Source organism: Ixodes scapularis, unplaced genomic scaffold (assembly GCF_016920785.2).
Source record: "Ixodes scapularis isolate PalLabHiFi unplaced genomic scaffold, ASM1692078v2 PGA_scaffold2__306_contigs__length_199485367, whole genome shotgun sequence".
NCBI lineage: Eukaryota > Metazoa > Arthropoda > Arachnida > Ixodida > Ixodidae > Ixodes > Ixodes scapularis.
In genome coordinates, this window is record NW_024609857.1 from 167,120,901 (window position 1) to 167,145,644 (window position 24,744).

Genomic DNA, 24,744 nt, shown 5'->3' on the forward strand with positions numbered 1-24,744 from the left:
GTTGCAGTAAGGTGGTATGCTGGGCGAGTTCGTAAACATTGAACATGATAAAAAATGTCACATAATGAGACAAGGACAAAAGAGGAAGAAACGGAGAATAAAGACAAGCGCATTAGTCTATGTTAGAGCAAACTAGAAACGACAGTGGGACAAGCTAGTCTCCAGTCATGCTTTCAGTTGCACCTCAAAATGTTGAAAGCAATCAGGTGGAACCAAGCCACTTTGATCGCAGCGCCACCTTTGCTGCGATCAAAGTGAGCTCAGTTATTTTGTACTTTTTATGATTTTGACGTCGGAGGGCACCACGTCAAGACTTCGTCAACGCGCCGTCACGACGAAATCTTGACATTGTGTAACGTCGCCATCATCGACGATGACATCTACGTCGACGCCGTGAAGTCGTCGTGACAATGGGTTGCGTCATGTCGACAACGACGACGACGACCTGACACCCAGCGTTTTTATGATGTCGCATTGACAATAGACGCCATTATCTTGACGTCGTCGTCGTCAACAACGTCAATGTTGACATCGACGTCATTATCGATGCAATATGATGTCGGAACGCCGTCTCGATGTCGTGTAACGCGTATTGTCAGCATCGATGACGACGTTGACGTGAGGTTGTCCTCGTGATGTCGCATGGTGTGATGACAAGTCGGGTCGCGGTGACGTTATGCACTGACGTGATGTCTAGGATGTCTAAAAAATGTAGCCATGGCGTTTTATTGTTTCTATGACCTTGACTACTATGCCGGTCAAGCTTGGCGTTAAAACGCAAAGCGTTTTTCACAAAAAACGGCTAATGCATGTATATACTCATCGCATTATCATGTTCACTAGACGCGGCACCGTGGGACTCCGTGGTACAGGCTACTTACTGCCTTTCCACGGTGCTGCGGCTCTCCAGAGCCAAACAAATAAAGAGTAAAGGCTAATCCGAACCACTTCGCTCGTAGCGCGCCCGAGGTGGCGCTACGAGCGAAGTGGTTGAATTGGCCGTTTTTTTTTTTTCCACATGCAGAGGTGCAGAAAAACCATTCCGGTGGCCCCACTCGTCCTTTCGAGTACACTCCATCTATGTTCAGAAAGGAACATAGTTTGTCCTTGTCTCTCTGTGTGCAATTTTTCATCAAGGTGGTGTTGCAGTTGCAGTACTGACGGGAGTTACTATTGGAGGCCAGAGCAATATAAATCTTTGTAAAAAGATAATGGTTCTTGAGATATAGATCAATTTTCACGTTTTATCGCCCAATTTAAAAATTGCGAGCAAAAAGAATGTTGCTAGTCCTGCTCACAATGATGCTGTCACGTGTCACGTGAGATGACACATCCACCAAGGGCATGCTGCTGAGATAGTGACGACATGATTGAAGTGACTAATGTCACTCTTCCAAGCATCATTGTGGGCAGTTTCTGCAGCATCCTGTAAATGATGACGTCGCAACATGGCGCTGTGCTCCAAACAAGCCGTTTCCATGGTAGTTAATTGTGACGGACAAATGCATGGGGGCTCGACGTGAGCTTAGAATTTGACCGATACAAAAGCAATTTTTTGTAAGCAACGTGTCTCCTCAATATCTAATCATGAAGATTTGATTCTATGGTGTCAGTTCCATAAAGCGATGATAAAAGTTTGTAATAAATGTGTCACAACCGGTTTTTTCTTGCCAGCAGACACGATGGCTTTGTGGGTTCCTCAAAGTGGTTCAATATCACTGTTTCATTGGTTGTGTGCTACAAGAAAAGTAATTGTATCACCAAATTAAGCAAAAACCACGTAAAACAGCAACATAACCGCGTGCACGTTCAAACTGAAACCAACCAATTTGAAGCAGCCTGATGAATGGATGGATGGATGGATGGATGAATACGGCTGAGCCCTTTGGATCGGGCGGTAGCTTACGCCGGTGAGGCAACTACTCGCGTAAAGCACTGAATAATATTTCCATCCAGTGCTTTACCGGCGCGGCGGAGTTCGTCCTCGATATTGCACCAACTTCGCGCTGCACGACCGAGGAACGCTGTGCACTTTCCTGGTTTTAGGGCTGTTCCAGTGCGAGTTGATCGAAGGGCGGGACCAGGGCGGAACGAATCATAAGTTTGTCTTTTTAGACTTAGCCTAGATGACGCAAGCTACCGCCCTATAGCCATTAACATCCATCTAACTTCACTCGACGCATCCGGTGGCGGTGGCATTGGTGATATCCAACACAATCCAAAGCCAAAACAGGACTGCGTGCGTTTGCTACACGCAGGGCGCAGTCGCGCAGGCTGTTCACCGCGCTGAGCGAAACCACAGCGAAACGATGATATCCGAAGGTATGGAGTCTCGGCGAGTATCCGAAGTGCGGGAGGCTCGCGCTTACAGTGCTTTAGAAGGCTGTATTCGCGATGTCGCTCTTCATCTCGAAGAAAGATGAGTTTGGAGCCCGACCGAAGGGAAGTCCTCACACTGATCTGCTCGCAGAGGAGGTGATCCGTAGGAAGCTGCTCATCGACGGCGACGGCATGGGGGACGACCGGCGACTCAACATGCTGCTCAAGGTCTTCCTCAAGTGGTGCACGTCCAACGACGACACCGAGGAAGAGCAGTGAGTCTCTCGAGCCGCTCTTGCCGGACTTGGAAACGACGCGTTCCAAAGACACTTTGCACGAGACAATTGGCGCACTCGCAGCTCAAATTTATTTAAAAAAAAAAAAGAAGAAAAACGTTGAGAGTTTTGGAGTACCGACGCCTTAGGTTCCCCGAAGCACAGAACGCCACACTCGAGGGACCCAAAGCGAATATGCGATATTGAAGTAAGACAAAGGCGTCCAATACGATCCTCTTCCTCCTCTGTAGGTGGTATTCACTCGCGTTCATAGCTGAGCTCGCTGCTGCTGAGCAAGCTGACGACAAGCTTCCACACCGCTTCCAACACACACATTGTAGACCATCAAGATTGTATTCTTTGCGAGACCATAAATAACAACTCATCCCTATAGAGTGTGCTGTGAGCAGTCACCTCAAATATGGCGGCCAGTGAATTTGTCAAACAAGTCCCCCCCCCCCCCCCCACCACCTCCTGTTCCCGAAAAGCGAGTTGCATGACTACAGAAGTGAGATCCAAGTATGTACGATATCATCCCAAATGCGTGGACAATGTCAGTGTTCCGGGCCACTGAGAATGTTCCACTTGGTAATTTATGTTGGATGTTCCACGAGTGATCCAATACGGCCCTAAATAGTCAGCAAAAGTTTGGGAGAGTGGCCAGCCTAGTTAAAGAAAGTGAGATCTAGGTATTATGATATCTTAGATGCAAGGACAATGTCAGTGTTCCGGGTCATGGAGAATGTTCCACTTGGTAATTTACGTCAGATGTTCGACGAGTCATCCGATGCAGCCTGAAATAGCGCGACGAAAGTTTGGTAGAGTGGCCGACCTAGTGGTATCGATATCACTGGCTGGCAATCTGCCACCTCCGTGGGCCAGGCTTGCAGAGCTCTTTTAACGGAGCGGCGGTTGGAGCGGGAAACGGTCGCTCCATTGAGAGAGCTCCTCAAGCCCTGCCCGCGGAGGAGCCTTATTGCAGGCAAGCGACATGAATACTGACATAGCAAACGGGAAACTAGATGGAGATGCGATTTGGTATGTCACGTGGCATTGTGTCGGCTGGTCAGTACCTGCTTTCCCTGTGCAACGTCGGCCAAGGATGCAGCATTTTTGGGGAAGGCGTCTTTAGAGTTGAAGGTTGATACAACCGAGGATTGTGTCGGGGAAAGTATGTTTGTCTGTGAATCATGTAGGTTGGAGAGTCTTGTGGAGTCTGGTGTTATACACATAGGTCACCGAGGGAACTCCCCAGTTTTGCCCATCCTGTGAATATGCATCGAGTAAAGTGTATGGTTATGTCGTTCCGTCATGCCATTGGTCTGAGGATGGTTAGGCAATGTTGTACTACGGATGACAGAAAGACTTTCAAGTTTTCAGGGGGATCTGTGACGTAGACCAATATTGTGGAAAATGAAGGATGCGACTTATTCCATATTTGCCATGCTGGAGGGCCTCCACATATCGTGAAAGGTGGTTGATGGCGATCACACCTAAGGGTTTGTCGTGTGTGTTCTTAGGGAAGGGTCCAAGTGGGTCTATTTCAATCGAGAGGGTGGCTGGGTGCCGTAATGGCTGAATGTGTCGAGCAAGACCGATGGTGGAAAACTTGCGCTGTTGACAGGCATCCCAGGGTATAATGTACCGTAAAATCTCGTGAGAATGCCAACCCAAAACGAAGAGACAAATGGCGGAAATGATGGGGTGGGCAATCTTTGAGAATGCAACAGCGAGATGTGATCAAAAATGAGTGATAAGCACCGGGGCCCTTGTGCTACGGACCACGTAAAACGAGAACTGATACCACAGATCATGGACACGGCAATTTGTGTTCTACAGTGCGATAAACACGCAAGAACCCGCTACAAACTTTGATGTCACGGGAACTGATATTGTGTGTGCAGATCGCGGACAAAAGCCCAGAAACCCACTACAAACTTGCATGTCACGGGAATGGATACCGCAGATTGTGAGCGAAGCAGATTAGCATGCCGGGGCACGACGCATGCTTGTCACACGTACCGATACCGCAGATTGCACAGTTGATGTGATTCCCGTCAAATATCGCGTGATCGTTATCCGGCGGGAATCTAGGGGCAGGTGATGTTTCGGAATTTTTTATGTGATGGCTGTTCAGCCCAAAATATGGGATAGGCAGTCTCTCAGGGGCGGGCATTCATACGGAATTTTATGGTGAGCAGTGTTTGTTGCGGTAGAACCCAAATCCAAGTCTACTGGCATCACAATGTATTTCGGTTGGACAACGTGGATCAAAATAACGCAGGATTGAATCGTTAGTTAAAGAGTGTTTCAAACATAGAATTGAATTTTCTTGGTCTATTGTCCATACAAAGGACGAGTTTTTTTTTGGGAAGTGATCGGGTGGTAGCCCGATCAGCGATTGCTTTGATGAAACGTTAGAAATTTGAACAGGGGCCAAAGAAACTGTATGGTTGTTTTATGTTAATAGGGTGAGGAAACCCGGTGACAGCTCTTACTTTCTCCAAATCAGGGCATGTGCTATCAGCACTGACAGTTTGACAAGATATGGATTTGATGGGCAGCGAGATGGCACTAGTTTGATTCCAGTTATAGTCCAGCTGTTTAATGCGTTCCAGTACCGACTTGTAGCGAAGGAGTTGTTCATCGAATGTCACTAAGAAAATGACTACATTGTATAAATAACAAAGAGATATTTGCCACTTCAGGTCTCACAGCAAAGTTTCCATCACCCTTTCGAATGTGGCCGGGATGTTGCAAAAACCAAAAGTCGTAACTTTAAACCCGTGAAGTTCATTGGGAGCAATAAAAGCTTTCTTGCGTGCGATTGCGCTCATCTACTAATATTTGGCAGTAGAAAAAAAAGAAAAAATTAGATCCTTCCTGGCAGTCCAAAGCATCGTCTATCTGTGGGAAGATATCTATTTTTGTGACTTTATTTAGTCGTCGATAGTCCGCACACGATTTTCAGGAGCCATCTTTTTGTATTAAAAGAAGGAGTAAGGACTAGGGAAAGGTGTGGAGCACCTCTTGACATGAATTAAGTTACGCTTCAATGAAGGAACATGCCTGTGACAGACTGGTGGGTCATCGCCGGTCTTAATGCGAACACAGATGACAGGACGCTTATCTTTGAGATAAAGATCTCCAGAAAAGTGCATAAGTTCTGTTTTTGCTCCTTTGACAAATTCAGATCAGGTGTGGGCAGTAAAGCAAAGACATCTGACAGGAAACCTATGGCTGGTAAGTTTTATGGGCAGTGAAAGTGTTGGACAGCGTGTGAACAAAAGCAACACATGTTTTACAGTTGGTGACAACTTGAGAACGTTGTAAAAGATGGCCCGCAAGCGTAATCCACCTGTTTGAAGTGCCTGTGTTGTCGAGAAACTAGTGCCCTTGAAAGCCTGCTTTTCGCTACGAAAAACCCTCTTTTAGGCTACGTTATTCATTCAGGACACTTATAGAAGTTAGGAGACTTCATTATCAACGAAAAAGGTTCATTATTAAAAAAAAAGGCTCGTTTAATGTCCTGTCTTTGAGCTGAGGTAAAAGAAAACATGAAAACCATCCTTTCATCGGAAAAAACAACAAAGCAGACCATCGTAGTTTTCCCGAATAACACACATTTTGTAGTTGTTTTTAGTCTAATAGGCCTCATGCACGAATTGTGTAGGTTTATTGGAATTTTAAAGGCGGAAACCTCCGCTTTTCGGGTTTTGACGAATCCACGACTTGCGTCATGGATCTCAAGGAGGGATAGCAGAATGCAATTTTCCGGATCCTTCCGCTCACCGTCTAAGCAGAGGCACCTTAACAAGAAGCATAAGAGCGGCCGCATGCTCGACAGCGGTGAACGACAGCTGGTTATAGACGCTTACATTGAGTTGTGGTTCACGAAGCCCAGCTTCACCATTGACAAGGTCTGCAAGGCGCAAACTGCTCGCTGTCGGTGTAGAGATCGTCCATGAGATCAGGAGGGAGAAGGCAGTGGATGATGGATGGACAACTTGCGACACCTTCTTGAAAGCGCCCAGCAAGCGTAGGCAAAAGGCGCTGTGACACCAAGCATGGTGACTGCGTTGTGTGCGCTAAATTGTGCGTGCATCGCTTTTTTTGTTGGAACAAAATCGCCACGGTCCACAAGATAACGGCCGAGTTCCACGCAAGCCCTGAACTTCCTTCGTTGCAGGCGTAGACTGTGCGCTGTCTTCTTAGCGAAATTGGTTTCAAGCTAGAGAGGAAAGGGCGAAACTCGCCGATAATTGAGCGACCCGACATTGTCGCGTGGCAGCAGAGGTACCTGCGCGACGTCGCACGTCACAGGCAAGGTGGTCTTGCACATTTTCTACGTGGACGAGGCACGGGTAATGGCAGGGCACGCTCTCGATGGTGTGGGTTGACACGGCCTCGTCCCATTGAGCCTTCGGGTGTGGTCTTGAAACATGCCTCATGCAGCCGTCAAGCAAGGGCCAATGCCCGATCCTTACGCACGTCGGCAGCGAGGACGGCTACGTCGGTGGCTACTTAGACATTTTGCATGGCAAGAAGAGTGGCGGTTACCACGAGGGTATGGACGGTACCCACTTCGAGGTACGGTTCGACCAAGTTCTGGAGAAACTAGTGACCGGAAGTGTCGTTGTCATGGACGAAGCAGTGGACGAAGCAGTGGCTGACGATCAAAGGAATTAGCGGGACGCCGAGATGACCGAGAACCTGCTCCTCAACGTTGTGGCACCGATCGAGCCACAATTCGTGAAGTACCAGGTGGACACTGACGCCGAGAAGGCTGACTGCACTGTGGTCCGACTTCCACCCTACCACTGTGAGTTTAACCCCATCAAACTCATTTGAGTGCAGATTAAAGGGTAACTCGGGTACATTTTTTCGATTTTAGGGTTACAACGGTCTTTAGTGAAGGAAGTGTATCTAAATTATAAAGTGTCCGCTTTGTTGTTTTTTTTTGTTTTTTTTTTATGCCTTGCCTAGTTTTGTAGATATCCTATCTCAAATTTTTGTTTTGGGGATTTACGACGAAACCGAAACTACCGGCTCTATCATGGTACACAAATCTTGTATTGCGGCACCTCAAAACGTACGACTGGCCTAATCACAAGAGCAGTTCCGATCATCAGGGAAGAAGAGGCTACAGCCATTTTACAGGGAGGAAGAGCCAACGGCCATTTTACTGCCTTGCTTCATAGATATCCGAAATCTGTAGCAAATATTTATGCACATTCATAAAGTTGCCAGCCGAAAAGCGAGTTTGCCACGACGAACGCAGGCTCAGAATGAGTTCCCACTTCTGAGAATTACTGCAGTCTTGGTGGTGTGCAATGCACATTGCAAAAGCATTGTGGGAGCTAATTGTAATCTCGTGCAGGAAGGGATCAAACTATGGTCGCCAGTAAGTGCCACCTTCGACACCACAATGCTTTTGAGGGAGCAGTCTTTGTTGTCCGTCCCCCCTTTCTATGTATCTTACTCATGTTTAATTACTGTTACCAACACGCTCGTTTTGTTCTTAAGAGGCAACAATCTTTGTGCACAATCGCCGAAGAGAACTTACAACTGCAACACTAAAACATAACATAAGCAGAAATTGGCCGCTGCAACGACCGAAAACGCAGCGGAAAAGCACGGTAAAGGAAGTGGCAGTACGAACAAGGGACCTTTCTGAAAAGGAAGTTAACATTGGAGCACAAGGTTGCTTGTCAAACAGCCAGCCTGCTGAATGCCTGCTGAGAAGCTGGTGATAGCACTTCTAAAATCTGTTTAGCATGGATCATGGTTTCCCATTAGTGTAATACTCCGGCAGTGCTCGTGTTTAGTCTCCATAAATTGATATTAATCATATACTTTGGTTTGACTTTTGACCCGATTTACCTTTTAAGGATGGTGTTTCAGCCGGAAACACAACTTTCAAGATGGCCGACCTGGAGGTACAAAGAAGCTGGTCACTGCTGAAATTGGGAGCAATGCTATGAGGCGTGGACATAGAAGTTCAAACAAGGTGGTGCCACAAGTGGCACGGCCTTGTTTTCGGCAAGAGCATGACGGTTCGCTTTCAGTATAGAGGGGCTTTAGGTCGACTGTCGTGAATACCCCGTACAGTCCGCGTGGATGTTCTGGCCGTTATCCCCTTCCGTGGCCCGAGTTGAGGCGGCGCTTATGCGGCGTGCGACGACCACGGCGCGGAGGCCACGTGCAGCATGCAAGGGACGGGCGACGAAGCAATCTTGCTTCGTGTCCGGTCAACGCTGCGGTATGGTTCTCACCGCAGCTTCTTGGCATGGTGGGCTTTCCGGGCCGGTTCCGTCGCCGACGGAGTGCACGCTGCAAACTTACTGGCGGGCCTAATGGAGTATTACGACGGCTGGGTCGAGGGCCATCGTTCGAGCAACCCCCTGCCCAAATGGAGCGCAACAAAGTGTCCCGGCCCGCAAAACTCTTTGTTGCGTCGGGTGCCGCCAGTGCACGTCGAAGCAGACGTGTGACCATGTTGGGCGTAAAAATTGAGCAAGAGCGGGAAGCGCTCGTTTGCGACGAGAAGCGTAGAATCGCCCCCATTTGCAGACAGGGACGAGACGGCGGCGGGTTTAGGCACCCTGCAGAAGGTGCCGAGTTGGCGGCGCATTTGGGGCGAGCGAGGGCACCACCAGGGGAGGGAAGCGCTTTCTGGGCCGGCGCGCCATGGCTGGAGTTTAATGAGTGCTGGCGGTTCCCACTTACGCTGTACAATGGCAGCAGCCGAGTTGACCCGGACTGAAAAAAGTAATTAAATTCCGGCTAACTCCGGGACTTCTGTGCACACTAAAAAGACAAAAATTTGAGGAAAGATTTCGGAAGATTTTTTACGGCTTTTTGTAGAAAGCTGAAACTCCAGCTATGTATAGTTAAACTTGAGGAAGAAAACGAGAAAGGACGGACAGACAGTTGGAAGTTTGTGTCTGTCCGTCCTTTCTCGTTTTCTTCCTCAAGTTTAACTATCCATACCAACCCGCTCGTTCTGTCCCTCCAGCTATGTGGAGCCAGTGATAAAGGGAGCCAGATTCCCAAGGATGCCGAGAAAAAAAAAGAGAAAACATTTTCTGAGAGTGACACATCTCGTTGTCCCAAACACGGGGAGTGGACTGAGACCTGCAGCCAGCGGTCTGGTGGCTCGTTGAAGATGTCTCAAAATAAGCCGTATAATCTTTGATTTCTGGAAACTCTGCTAAAACCTTGGCGGGTTAGGACATGAAAATAAACGGGTGGATTACTCTCGAAATAGAATAGGTAACTTAGTTTATACACCGAGTTTGGCCATTGTTGGAACGCTAGTAATTGCAACCATCAATTTACGAATGTGGATCGTTCTCATCTGACGACCGGGCAACATCGGTAGAATTCTGACATCGATGTGCAAGGCCACGGTGTCCATGTGGTTGTGTGTTCAACGCCTCCTCTATTTAAGGTGTCTGTTAAAAGGGCCGCCCTTTCGACCCCTTTCCTCCTCTCACGAGAGCTTGCCACTCGTGGCAAGCAGTACAAGTGACGCGGGTCGTAATATTGAGCGGCCAGCGCACCACCACCTTCACGCGGTGCATTGTTCACTGTGTTTTCGGTAATATCATGCTGCACTGGAATAGGAGATGCGTGCTTGCAAAACTCCCAATTTGAAAGCAGTTCCAAATTTCGCACAAAGTTTGTTGCATGGTGGGATATCGGAAGGCAGGCTAGAAACGGCCGCCTTTTTCATTGTTCCGAAGGGTCCTACGCGACGGGAGGTATGGAAACATAGTGTGCGATGACTGGGCCCCATTGCACGCAATGGTTTTGTGTGCGGACCGCTTCACGCCCAAGCACTCTACGTGCAAAGTCGATGCGAAAAGCTGGTCGCCAGTGGGTCCAAGTCAAAAGCTTCCAAGATCTTTGGTAACAATCACTCTCATTGCTGCTGCTACAAGTGTCGGAAACGTTGGAACGAGAAGAATCCGACAAAGCAAGTGATGCCGTAGACGTGGTCGTCTCGCACGCTCTGAACGCAGACGATAAACTAAGAGAGCCACGTCTGCGTCCAAGGGGACACCGCATCGCCAGGGAGCCAAGTACCTCAGCGACCCATCAGACATTGTGGCCTTCCCGCTTAAAGGGACATGCCATTTTCGGCATGTCCCGTCAAGCTTCCTATCAGCTATCACCATTAAACAGAGACACGCATAAAGAAAGAAAAGACAGATAGAAAGCTCCAAAAAATGTAACCATGGTTCGGTGCTTGGGTCTTTTTATTAAGGGGGGACACTACCAAAAAAAAAAGAATTTCTGCAAAAAAAGTTGATTTTGAAGCAACCGATAACCAGCAGCGAGCATCTCTGGGTGTACTCTGCAACCCAGTGCTTAAGGGCTTTATCAACGCCCTTATGCATTGGGCTTTAATGTCTCGTTTGTGGACTGTGTTCAGAAAACTTGCATTCATAATAGCGAGACAAAATTTCCCAGTTAGCTCCCAGACTAGCTATCTGTTGTCTGTGGACAGAATTAAGTGCGGACGGATCAGTCCCTGGAAATTTTGTCCTCACAGCCAAGTGTCCATATCGAATGTCGGTTAACTTTTGGAAACTCTTCTGCAACTATAGAAGACAGACGAGCGGCATGCTGTACACCAGCGGCATAATCGGCAATCAACTGCGTGGTCACAGACTCTGCGAACTGGGTCGTTGACATACCGTTTGGTAGTGTGAGCATTGTCACGTCGTTTCGTTAGAAAGAGGCAGGAGTTGTCATCTTGTTATCAGTCGAGTTGTGCTGTAGAAACAGGAATTAGTCTGGTGCCTAAACTGGCTGGTGTGTTTAGTGCCTCCTCGAGAGTGGTCCCTTGCTCGTTCTGGAGCCTGTTCTGCTGCAGCCAGGCCGACGAGGTGGGACGTCGCAATGATGGCCATACTACCGCCACTTGCCAGAATAACATGCTGGCTATCGTCATGCAATTTGTTTCTACTTGGGGACCTCTTTGGGCACATGAAGGACGGTAACCGGTCCCTAGTTTGGTATCTCGCCGAGTGTACAAACCCGAACCCACCCCCTCTCTTGCAGGGCGATCATATACGAACGCATGGTGATGACTCTGGAGCAGTGCGAGTTTGCCATCTCCAAGTCGCAGCAGGTGCTGTGCATGAACCAGGCAGAGATGAAGAACTACAAGCAGCTGTACAGCGAAATCGGTGGGTGCACAGACGCCGCCTCCAAAGTGTTTTCACCATCTCTGCACCCTCTTTCAGAGATTGGCATAGCCAACGCCCAGAAGAAGATAGTGGCCAACAAGCAGGAACTGCAGAAGGCAAAGAGCATCCGCAAAAACAAGCAAGGTACTAATGACTTCGCATATTGTCGACTCGCTTGTCGATCCACAAACAGTCTTCCGCAGCGTCCGATGTCTACGTGAATCCTTTTAAAAAGTCGAACGAGTTACTCGTTGTGCCGCATCATGCCGAAATCTCGTTATTTTATGGGGATGCTTAAAGAGTTTGGATTAAGTGAGCAAATGAAGAGAGCCACCTTGGGTAGACTTGGGGATGGTCACACTGCCACGTTTTCCAGAAAGCCAACTTGCGCACATTTTTTTAGCTAGAGCGCTAGGCAACGTGCTTGGAGGCACTCCATGTCGGCTAAGCGCAAAAAGGCTTGTATCGTGCAGAAATTCTCGGTCATTCACAGAATCTCTCGTGTCCCTCATGATGAATCATTTCGGAGAAACTGTATTGTCTGCGTCGCGTAAAGCAGCAGTTCCCAAACTTCTGGCCATCAGGGACCCACTCGGGGGCCGGGGACCCCGAGTGCATTCTGCATCAAAAATCTTGATGCCTTACGAAATATTTTTTTTTTTTTTCTGAGCAATTTTTTTTATTTGGTGTGAACCCCCACGAACACTTTCGAGGACGCCTGGAGATCCACGGACTTCAGTTTGAGAATCACTGGCATTAAGATTTAAACGTGTATAGTCCGCGGACTATATCGTAATATCCCGTACCCTCCCCCGAGAGGTCACTCGCCCCATTTTTGTGGCTCCGTTACAAATTAAAAAATCCTCCATCCCGATTCCCGTCGGATATTGCGCAATCTGCAGTACTGGTACTCGAGACGAGAGAATTCGTAGCTGGTCCCCCCGGGTTTTTTGTTGCATCGCAAAACGCGGGTTTGACGCATTTGCGATTTGCGCTATCAGTTCCCGCTTCACGCCCCTCCCTCCCCTCGTGCTTATTGCTAATTTTGGTAACAATTTGCCGTCGCATCCCCAAAGATCGCCCAACGGATATTTCTCTCTATTTCTGGCTGCGGGAAAATATGGTACGTAGGTAGTAAACATCGCCCAGAGAGAGCTATCTTAAACATTGCATTGCACTCCACTTCTCGCATGCATTCTTTCTGCCCACGGCGGTAATGGAGAAACTCGGGAGCAAACTGTGCTTGAATGAAAGTCGTCTCTTGTGCCCAGAGTATGACGCTCTGGCCAAGGTGATTGGGACGCAGCCGGATCGACGGGGCTCCCTGAGCCAGCTGGAAGCCCTGGAGCGGGAGATCCGGGCGCTGGACCGTGCCCGGCAGGCTCTGGACAGCCGACTGGAGCAGCGCAGGCGCCAGTTCCACGTCCTGCTCAGCTCCGTCTGCGAGCTGCAGCAGCTGCTCAAGGGTACGTCCTTTCTGCCCCTTTGGCACGTGTGCAATGCACAACAACGGTGCGTTTTCAACGTGCACATATTCCTCTGAACGTTTTCAAAATTTAATGCTTCCTCCCACCACCTGTCGTTTAAAACCGTTTTGGAACTTTCACAAGATGGTGGACTTTTGGGCCTTCTTAGTTTTCTTCTACTCCACGTGTTGAAAGCGCTTTCCTCCGAGGTTGCTTTTCGTTGGAGGAAATAAAATAGAATTGCGGGGGTTTGGTTCAGTTCCCAATTGATCCTCTAGGGAGGGTGGGGAACTTTCATCCCATTTTGATGCCATTTGATCTTTGGGTCCAAAGTGTCGGCCATCTAATCCCCAGAGAGTAAATGAGGAACAAAGTCCTTTGGTGGGAAGCTCTTGAATTTATTGACTCAAAGAAATTCCTGTCGATGCTTGCAACTCGTCAATTGTTTTAAGGTTACCGTGTCACGAATGCTTTTAATGTTTTGGTCGGTTCTGCTCGGTGAAGGACGGCCAGGTCGCGGTTGGTCTTCAAGCGACGCCACCTTTAAGCCGAGAAATCCATTCGCAAACCTTTGCCTGGCTCAAAGCAGATGCTTTGAAAGCCTCTCAAAGCATTGCGACAGCTTCTGCTGCTGTTTTCCTCGAAAGGAAACAAAACTTTTTGCACACACCTTCTTTCATGTCCACCATCATGAAATCAACCAAGGTGCTGATGGAAGCCCCAGAAAAACAAAGTCCCGAACCTTTCCCCAATGACGTTGCTTGGCCGACTGAGGGCAGTGTACTACATGCGCGGCAAATGTCGGTGTAATGCCACCTTTATAAAAAGAATTAACTACCGTATTTACTCACATAAGGAATGCACTCGCATAACTAGCGCACCCCCCACAACGGGCATCAATATTTGAAATTTTTTCTTTTTTTGTCTTGCGTAATGAGCGCACTTTTCATTTTCGGCTCCGCGAGTCTTGAAGTCAATTTTCCTTTTGCTGCCAAGTGGCCAGGACAAGTCAAGCCAAGCCAAGCCTCTCTCGTAATGGCTGCAATTGCATGGTTGCGGAAGTGATCAACCGTGAAACCAAGCAGCGCACACGCCTAGCGAAGCTGGGGTCGAGGAATTGTCCATGCCTGGACGTGCTTCGTCCATCGGATGCATTGATGTCAACAAACACACCGTTGTCTGTGATCCACTTTCGGACAATGATATTGTGAATGTGGTTAGGCCTAAGAACAGTCACGTCGCTGTTTGTGCCGAGTGAGCTTCGTAGGGTGCTTTTTTTCGGCAAAAGGTACGCCAAGGGAACCCTAAAAACGGTTTGCCATTTATAGTGCCTGATTACTGTGGCGCACCCACGACCAACCATAGGTGCGCCTCTGCCAGTGGAGACGTGCCAGAGTACCCTGCCATGTCACATGGGCTCCTAAAATGACATTCGCGCAGTGTGTAATTGCAAAAAGTTTACCCCACGTAATGAATGCAGCCTCCAAATATGTGCGGGGAAAGAATGGCTGCGCCATTTGTGCCATTTTGCACCATTTTGCGCCAGACTCATTTGTCTGCGCCATCCTGTGCCATTTTGCAGAAGCTGCGCCACAGCCAATACTTCGCGCCACTGTTCTCCCAAATCCAGGGTATCTAGCAACCGGGAAAACCGGGAATTGTCGGGGAAATTTTATTTACCGGGAAAAATCTGGGAATTGTCAGGGATATTGCCAAAAAGCAAGCCCAGTCAGGGAAAATGAGCCGGAAAGGCCATCAAGTGCCCTGAGCAAAGACTTGAGGGCAGAAAAATAGGCAATAACTTCTGCTTAGAGCGGAGCGTGGGCTCTGCTCACTCAATGTCGAGTGTGCTACCCGATGCAAAGAGAATCGACAATTCCAGTAGAAGCCTTGGATTGGACTGGATTGAGGGCGCGACACTAAGTTAGATCCAATTAGAACTACGAGATTTAGTAACAAATGGAAAAGCTGCAGACCCCAATCCAATCCAAGCCGAAAGTATCCGAAAGTGTGCATCTGGCAGACATGCTGCCATTTGGTTATTGGCGTGTGTGGCTGAGCGTCGTGTTTTCATTGTGTTTCCGGAAGTGGCCTCTTCACTGACGATGTCGGCAGCTAGAAAGTGCTCGTTTAATCCGGACTAAACGAACTTGAATATTTCGGAATATGCAAGCTGGATAAAGCCCATGCAAAATGATCCTCAGAGTGCTCAATGCCTTGTGTTGTAATGGTAATATATTTACCCGCATCTACAGTGGTCAGGAAATTTCACCTGAAATTGTCAGGGAAAACCTAGAAAAGTCGGGGAATTTCAAAATAATAATTTGCTAGACACCCTGAAATCGCATAACGTGCACCCAAAAAAATTCTATTTTGTCTTGGTTTCGGTTTTTATCGACTCGATTGGCAACAATGAGCGCGTTTAGCTTGGTCGGCCTTGCAATTTTTTGTTCTGTTTATTTTCCCCGTGTATCCCGAGTCGGAAGTGCACGAAAAAACTCGGGGGTCGGATCCCAAAAGCTACATCACCTACGACTAGATTGTTATTCTTCATCCATAAGCGGTTAAGCAAGTCGACCGAAGTGAGGACGAGTCGTTAAGCGTCAGATTGCCTGAGGCTCTGTGGCCTGGCCTCTGGACGTCAGCCAGTTGAAAACACATTAGCAAAAGATTCCTTTTAGTGCTTCATCAATTGAAGTTGGAACTGCATTCCTGCAAGATAAATCGTGATTTGATTGAACTGAAATGCGGTCCGATCCGAAACCTTGCTGGCCAGCAGCTCTCATGCGAGCGATAGATCTGGCTCATCACTTCGAATACGATATAACTCCGTTAATCGTAGTCTGCTGCTTTGATATTGAGTTGTACAATAGGATAAACTCCAACTTTGCTGCCCTGTTTCTCTGCGCAACTGCACGTCACGTGGTTCGCACATCACGTGGCTCACACATATAATTACTATGTCGAGCATGTGTGGGTTGTGCTATAAGCAGTGCTGGTTTGCATTTTGAGCAGCTGACAGCCACTCAGGAAATATCAAGGACACTATGTTCAGAAACATATGGTACTTGCTTTTTGGTTCTCACTAAGGCCAAGTTTTTGCATCTGTTACACTGGTATCCCATCTACCTAGGTTCCTAACCACTCATGTTCATCTGTGCTGCTAAGCACAATTGAAATTGCTCCCGTGCTTGTCTAAGACACAAGCTGAAGTACAATGAAAACTGATTTGAGCTGCTCCTTGCCTGCTCCAGAATGTAGTTTTAGCTGCTCCCAGCCTGCTCCAAAACAGCAGTTCCAGCTGCTCCCGTGACTGCTCCCAAGTACATTTCATGAGTACCACCCCTGATGTGTCAATTTTTCGAAAAAAAAAAGTGTGTTCATTATGCAAGTAAATACGGTAGTTATTTTTGGGTTCCTCCTCAGTATGTGTGATTAGGCAGTTTTAGAATAGCGCACGCTAAAGATTTGGTTTTGCAAAGAATAGCATCGTTGCCACTGCGCCGAATGCTGACCACGTTTTGTGCTTTGCGTGCACTATTTTAGCGTACGCTATTTTTCAGAAATTGTGCACGTACGCAGTCTTTTTGTCCTCCAAGGAAGATTTGTGATGAGAATTTGGCTAAAGCCAAGACGAGCGCAGTTAAAAAATGGCGGCTCTCAGGACTGTGGCTGCGGCAGGCATTGTGTGCACAACTTCGGTGCATCCTCTCGACTGCAATCTTCAACGCAGGACGACATTGCACTCCTACGGGAGGTGCGCATCAGAAACGTTTTGGAAGACCCAGTAAAGTGGGCAACGATTGCCGGCAACTTGCTGCCTGCGACGCACAAACGTTTCTCAGCGAAGGTGGTACGGTGTGCAAAGGTCGGTGCACGCTCTCTTGTTGAGGCGACGCAAGCGCGCACGATCGGCCGACCGCTCCCGTCGCATTATCATATTTAAATGAATCTAAAATCTTATTTCGAAGCAATAAACTTGTTTTTTTCTCCTTGTATTTCGTGCGTGAAATAGAAAGTGTTACTGTAGGTTTGCGGCATTGCAAGCTGGAGATGCTTGGGCCTTTACGTTGCAGCGGAGAAACGTTATTCTAAAACACTCCTGCACAGCGTGCGCTGACGCAAGCGCTAGATTTAACGCCAGCATGTGCTAAAATTGTGTACATTATTCTAAAACTGCCTATTGTGTGCGTGCTTGCGTGTGCTTTTACTACCGTCCTACCACTTAGATCATGTTTTGGGAGCGTTGGAATGTGCCTAGCTGAGCAGCTTTTTTTCCCCGCTTGCTTCTTTTTTCTCGGATGAGTCAACGCCTGCGAGGACACCAATTAAAGGGGCCCTGCAATCATATTTAAGCGTCTAGAAGATGAAGTAAGTAGGCAGGCTAGCTGGTTGATGTTACACATTTTTGAAAACCGGAGACGACGGACGAAGAAGGGGACAACACACAAAACGTCTCAAACGCAGCTACTAAATTTTATTTGAACAATCGTTTATGTAGCATCTCTCCCACACGTCTTCCGGAACTGCACACGTCACTGGAACTTTTAGCCAGGGTACATCTCGTCTTGACTTTTTTCCTTTTTTTTTTTCTCCCCCTTTTTTTTTCTAACCATTGCACTTAGTTCATACACAGCATTGCAAGTTCTAGTGACGTGTGCAGTTCCGGAAGACGATGTGGGAGAGGTGCTATATAAACGACTGTTTAAATAAAATTTAGCAGCTGCATTTGAGGCGTTTTGTGTGTGTTCCCCTTTTTCGTCCGTCGTCTCCCGTTTTCAAAAATGTTAAGCGTCTACCTTTTTTGCGGTTTCCACATCTCTTGGGGTTCGGGCAAGCCAGCGGGCATGGAGAGAGTGACTAAATATCAGTGCGTCATGTATTAACTGGATGACGCGGAAACCTCCTCCACCTACGGGAGCGACCCATGGTACCGAAAGCGCGCAAAATGTGACGTCTTTGTTCCTGGGCTTACTACTGGTCAGAGCCGCTAAAAGCTTCTTTTTAGTCAAAATACAAAATGTAAGTGGCACGAACCGTTTTAATTATTGATAAAAGTAGTTTTTGTTCACTATTACAGATCAGGAAAAAACAAATGCTGTTTAGAAAGTACGGAAACAAGAAATGACCCGTCAACATACCCCTACCAAGCGGCGGAAAAGGCGGCGCGTACTAAAAAGGTGTAGTGGGATCAGGCGCCGATGAGCGGCGAGCGTAGAAAGGTCCCGAATGTACGTGGCGGCGCTGCGGTTGTACGGACTGGAGGATCCGACCAGTTCCGAGCGTTCCCGAGGCCTTCGGCTTGCGGTTTGGCCTTTTGGCGGTATGGCAGCGTGAAGTGGCTCCAGTTCTGAACTGATCTTTACCCTGCGTTTGCTGTCGTTTGTGGCCAATGAACTGTCATGCCAAATTAGCGTTTAATCGCTCTGCAAATGCAATGCGAGCCACCCTGGCTGCCCGCTTCGTACAGCCTATCCAGAACATGCTTTAGTGGTGCCCTCTCGAGCCGTCGACACGGAGTGCGGCAGCCGTGAGCGCTCGCTGAGCTCACTATCCCTCCTCTAGTTCACGGCCACTCAAGCAACCAAGGACGTCATGAGGGAGGTTATTTTTTGCCTGTTTTTGTAATTTTAATTTGCCTCTAACCTTTAAAATAAAGCGAAATTGAAGAAAAGAAAAGTTTCATCAAGTTACTACGTTCAGTGCGCTCAGGTTCAATGCAAATTTAAAACCAGTAAAAAGGTCCTTGCAGGGCCCTGTAAGGGCGGTGGAAAGAGTGCAGGCAGCTTGGACGCTGTGCCCCAAGTAGATGTGGCAGAAGCACTGGCATTGGTCTGTTCACGCAGAAGGATGTTATTTTGACAAATTTTAACTCGTTCTACCTATATCTGCAACAAACTTCATTTTACGAATGTAGTCCCAATACTTTTTGTACACCGTATAAATGCCAACTGTGCGAAAACCAATTCACTTTTTTTTTTTTACTTAAAGGCGGGCGCTCAAAATTTTCTTCAGCGTGGCAGAAGATTCCCCCTCTTTTCTTTTTTTCCCCCTCCCCTTTCCTCCTCCATTTTCCTCCTCGCGTTTTTACGGCCTTCTCGCACGAGTGCTAATGGGCTTAGCGGTTCCTTGACAAAATCTCTGTAACCCTTCAAGGTTCTCTGCTTCAATCCCAAACACCAGGGATTAGTTAGGCAGGCTGGATATGAGCTCGGAAGGGTTCGGGCTGGCTCGCTTTTCTCCTTTTTTTTAAATTTTTGTACTCTTTTTGTGCAGCTTTAAAACACACTCAGATAGTCAACACCAACTAGGCCAACAAGGTCTTTTACATTCAGATACTTCCGCATGCGGCCACATACGCTACAACACCGCATATTTACCTCGATTGAACGGAACTTGAACATCACAGCAGAAGGAAAAAAGATGGGTATTTTTATCTGAACTTTGAGCTCTACCCAGAGAGTTGAAGATTGGTCGTTCTAACAACGGCACACTGAAGAGTGATTGTATCACTATTGTTTTTTTTTTTTTGTTGTTGTTTTTTGTACAAAGTAATAATCATGAGTAATTACAAGTCAAAGATATAGCAGTCAGAGGGACACAGTCTGGCCATTTCTGGGGCATAATATATAGGTTCGTACTACAGGTGTTTTCTAGAGTGACAGCCGCCTCGCTGAAGCTACTAAGAAGAGTAAAAACAAACTTCCATAAAATGTGAAACGGTTTATGGTATATTTCATCTATCTTCAGCCTTTGAAAAAAATTTCTTCGTGGCCAAACGTGCATTTAGTTTTTGTCAACAAATGTAACTGAAAACTCGACAGCAGACAAGTATCTGGCGTATCACCAAAGAGAGCGGGAAATACGGAGATTGAACCGCAAAATCACAATTTTCTTCGCGTAAAATAGTGCAATTAGCAATAGCAGCATATTATGCCATTTATTAAAAGACAGCAGGTATTACGAAGTTTTCATTGTCTTCTGTTCCCATTTGTTCGCTGATTAAGAAATGGAATGCCCAGATAGCCTCTGCAGCCCTTGCATCATAATTGTTCGGGGTTCTGTCAAAGTGGGCGAAGGCCAGCGACCATCTCCAAAAAAAAAAACCTAGGAGCTCGGAAGGTGTACTACCGCAAGTTTTGGGGCTGCTTGGCTAATTTAGGCGTCTGGCGGTCCCCGCCTACTTAGAAAAGAAGCGGAACAGCGGAAGTGTAGTAAGTTGGGCGAGTTGGTATGATGACATGATGAACAGAACAGCGCACACAAAGACACAGCGCTTGTGTGTCCTGCATGTTCCTTTTCTCTGTCCTTGTCTTTGTGTGCGCTGTTCTGTTCATCACGGAACAGCGGCCAGCTCAACGTCGTCACCAAGCGGGAAATCATGCCGAAATGTGTCCTTGCACACATGCGAGATCTTTACCCGAACCCAGCCGGGATTCGCCACAATTCCTAATTAATCTATGAAAAAAAACTATAAAAAGGGGTAGGCTTAAACAATTTGTCAATTTTTGAATATACTCATGCGGACTAACTTTCCACAAGTACAGAAAGAAATGCAGTAGAAATGCAGAGCTCCATTGTGTTTTTTATGTCCATACTTGTCTTTCGCACTGTACACCAATTAAAATAAATTCTGCAATATCTGTAGATTATGCCTGGTTATGTTGTCTCTAAAAGAAAAGTAATCAAGCAAGTTCGGTATCGTGCACCCAATTTGTGCAGATACAATTTTATGTGGAATTCAACGTCAAAACAGTACTTCCGCGGGAAATAATGCATCCGTCGTTCTTCGCCTTCCTGAAGCTATGAAAATATCACGCTCAGTAGAAAATTCGCCATTTCTACCGAAAGTGCTGGAAATTATTTATTTTTCAAACAGGTCGGGTGGTGATGCGTGTTTGAGTGTAGGACCGTTGACTGGGCACTGGGCACTGGTTTGCGCCAAGGGTGCAGTGCTTCCTTTCATGCTGCCTGCGACGAGTGTTGAAATGTGAATATAGTAAAAATAAAACCAACTGACACTCTTAGAATTATTTTAAACTTGCGCTTTCTTCAGGCATTAAGATTTTGATCGTACCTTTTATTCACTTTCGTCTTCGATGAGGGAACAACTCGCCGAGGAGGCCGCGCAGTCCGCGTACCCGGCTTGACAGATAACGTCGCGAATGCTTTTCACGAATCTTTAAAGACCAAGCATAAAAATGAAAGACGCTTACAAATCTCTGTAACGCGAAATTAGAGCGCAGCTACTTTACGCCAATGAAACCAACTTTATGTTTTGGGCAGACGTCTTGCGAGAGTTGCAGCATTTTTAATTATGCCTAATAAATTAAATGTTTAAGACTAATTACCAAACTTTTTTAAATGTATTAACAACCGAAATGTCAATTGGAAAGTTCTAGAGCTCCTTGAGAAACACCCGAATTAGCTGTCTGCAACGTGATATGGCTCGCGTGGCTTCCTTCTGACTAGTAATAAAGCTTATGAAACATGACAAAATATCCCGCGATAAAGCGCCCGCCCCATCATAAACTCAATTTTGAATTGTTTTTATTTGTTTTGGATTTGTTTTTATAGGCCGGAAAAAAAAAGAGATGCATACAAGACGAGCGCCCCTACGCTTTATTTATAACAGAAAAGAACTGCCCTCTGTTTTATATACAACGTTGGTTTGTTGTTGTTTTTTTTTTTTTTTTCACCTACTAGATATTACAGAAAACGTGCAAATTAACGTTTTGTGGATGTAAGCTATACGGCCAGGCGAAGATTGGGTTCAAGAAAGAACGCAACAAAAACCGACTGATTACCTAACATTTGTTAATGAACTTTTTGATTATAAAAGAAAACGGGATAGTTGATTTATAAAGTTGTTGGGCATAATTGAAAGCCACCAAATTGTCCAGTGAAAATTAGCGCCATCGCGGTTTGTGTAGGTGAGCTATACGGCCAGGCGAGGATTAGGTTCAAGAAAGAACGCAACTAAAACCGACCGATTGCCTAAAATTCGCTAATTAACCTTTTAATTAGAAAAGAAAACGGCATCGTGTATTTAGAAAGTTGTTGGCCATAATCGCAAACCACCAAACCGTCCATTCTTAAAAAGATGTAACGCGCGACGCGCGTACACTATTGTACGCCGTCCTCCTAATTTGGGTGCGAAAATATAGTTCTAATTTTATGTGGCCTCCATCTCCGCGTGGCACAGCCTAACGCCATGAAGCAAAAGCGACAAATCATGCGTGTTGCTGTGACAACGCCACTGTTGGGGGGGGCGAGGAGTGCGGCGGCCGGAAAGATTGCGGTAACACGGTTCGCGTCCAAATTAAGCTTTCTAGGACGCCGTGAACCACTTCACGTGCACTACATCTCTTTAAAATGAATGATTTGGTGTTTCTGGTGACTAAAGATAAGGTACAAACCACAATTGCGTAACTCCGACTTCTTTTTTAGAGAAATGTCTGGTCGTTAAAAAGAAATCGCCCTTTATAAGCACGATTGTAAGGCAGTTTCGTCCGGCGACATCATTACGGCATGGAAGGAGGCGTTGACCACAGATCATAAGCTGTGTATGATCTGTGGTCACTGTTTTTTTTCGTACGAGAATGAGCAAACATTTGATACCAAATAAAATAGATTTAGCATTCACGAAATTCGGCTTGTTTACTTGCTTCAAATCGATATTTGATTTGATTACACTTATTTTGTACCCGTACACGCCTACTTTATTCCCTAATGAGTTGCAAGTGATAATTACATTGTTTTTCTTTGTCGTGCAAGGTCATCACAATTTATTATTAACAATCAGAGCTATGCAATTACGCGGAGGAGGCGCATTTGAAGATATTCAAAATTGTTTTGAATATACAAACGACTTCAAACGTCTTGCTGTTTGGGTGCTTTCCTACATGCAGGACCAATAATAAAGCCAAAACCTTATAGAGGAGACTATCTGTATCAACTCAACGCGCAAACACGATGTGAAGCGTGTCTTCGTACGTTGGAAAAGAGATACTGGCGAGCAAACCATAGCGTCGAATGTCCATGCATCCAAATGCCCGTGCACCGAAATATCTGCGCGCCGAAAAGACCCACAGCGAAAAGTCTTTGCAGCAAAAAGTCCGTACACTGAAATGTCTGTGCACCAAAAAGTCCGCACCGAAATGCCCTACAGCAAAACGCTCTACACCGAAAAGTGTTAGACCCACTACAGATGGGACCCTCCGTCACCTCTGCCGGTTTACGAATCGTAATGATTCAGAACCACTGGTCTATGGAGTGCCATCCCTGATATACAGAAAACGCCATACTTCCCGTTGTCGAAAGATGCCAAATCAAATATTTATATTAAAATTGATACTTCAACGACTACTTCTTTGAGCAGAACAAGGTATTTGTGCTCTCACAACAGCAATAATCGTCGTCCAAACCAATGTTAAAAAAAAAGCCAATGCAACTCGTTGGGAAGAGCAAGTGCCAAGCTCGCTCAAAACAGCTACTCGGTTGGTTCAGCTTCTTGTCGCAGGTGTGCCGGCTGGCTTCTGGATAATCTTTTCAAATCCTTCAAGCTTTCATTTCCTCCACCCCAAACTTGTAAAAAAAAAAAAAAAAAAAAAAAAAAAAAAAAAAAAAAAAAACCGCAGTTGGCAGAAAAACAAAAAAAAGAAAAAAAAAATCGGAAAATGGCGAGGAGGAAACGAGAGGCGATTTCCTCCTTTCACAGTGGCGAGAAGGAAAGTGAGGGTCGGGTTCCTTCTCTCTGCTTGCGGGCCGGCCTTTAACATGCGCTAGAGACGTTAAAAAGGGTGCCAGGCACTAGGAAAGTGTGGGAATTTTGCACTGCACTTGATGTGTTCATGCTCTTCGAAGCATTCACATCTTGGGTACAGAGCAGTAAAGGTATGTCGCTATAACTGTGGCGGAAAATAAGATGCACCTTCATTTCCATTTACAGATGAGGAAAATGTGGAGTCTCAGGGCATGGACACTACTTGACGGACTCCCGCTGCTTTGTAAATGAGACGTGCATAAAGCTCTTGATTTGGAACCAGTCTGCTGCGTCTCGAGACCACCAAGAGACTTCCGCATTGTCATCTCCCACTCTGTGAGCTACGCACTGCGACGATTCAGTTTGCATATTTCGCAGGTGCTGCCCAGTGATTGTGGCACCCAACCGCACAACAAAAATCTCACCCAGCCACAAACAAGTCAAGCGCAACAATAAAATTGAAGCATGCTGCGGCATTCACTCACAGGCAAACGGCAAGTCGGAAATGCTCGCTTTGCGTTATGTGACGTCGGAACTTCAGTGTTGCCAACGAAAGCACCGTTTATACTAGGGTGCGATTGGAGCAGTTTAAAAATTCAATTACTCGAGCAGAGGGGCATATAAAATTTAGATATTGCACAGACAATGCGTTTCGAGGCAATAGCAATGATATTCAATTGTTTTCTCAAACACAAAATTTTACCGGACAATCCCTTTAA

At 46.6% G+C, this 24,744-nt stretch overlaps 1 protein-coding gene across 1 annotated transcript; it reads left to right on the forward strand.

Moving 5' to 3' along the window:
* Positions 1-2,226: 2,226 nt before the first annotated feature.
* On the forward strand, positions 2,227-24,304 carry LOC8037684 (THO complex subunit 7 homolog). Its single transcript, XM_029972505.4, has 6 exons — positions 2,227-2,322; positions 2,471-2,594; positions 11,667-11,794; positions 11,852-11,938; positions 13,066-13,260; positions 24,212-24,304. Exons 1-6 carry the CDS (start codon positions 2,310-2,312, stop codon positions 24,250-24,252), a joined length of 588 nt encoding a protein of 195 aa, XP_029828365.1. The 5' UTR covers positions 2,227-2,309; the 3' UTR covers positions 24,253-24,304.
* Positions 24,305-24,744: the final 440 nt, after the last annotated feature.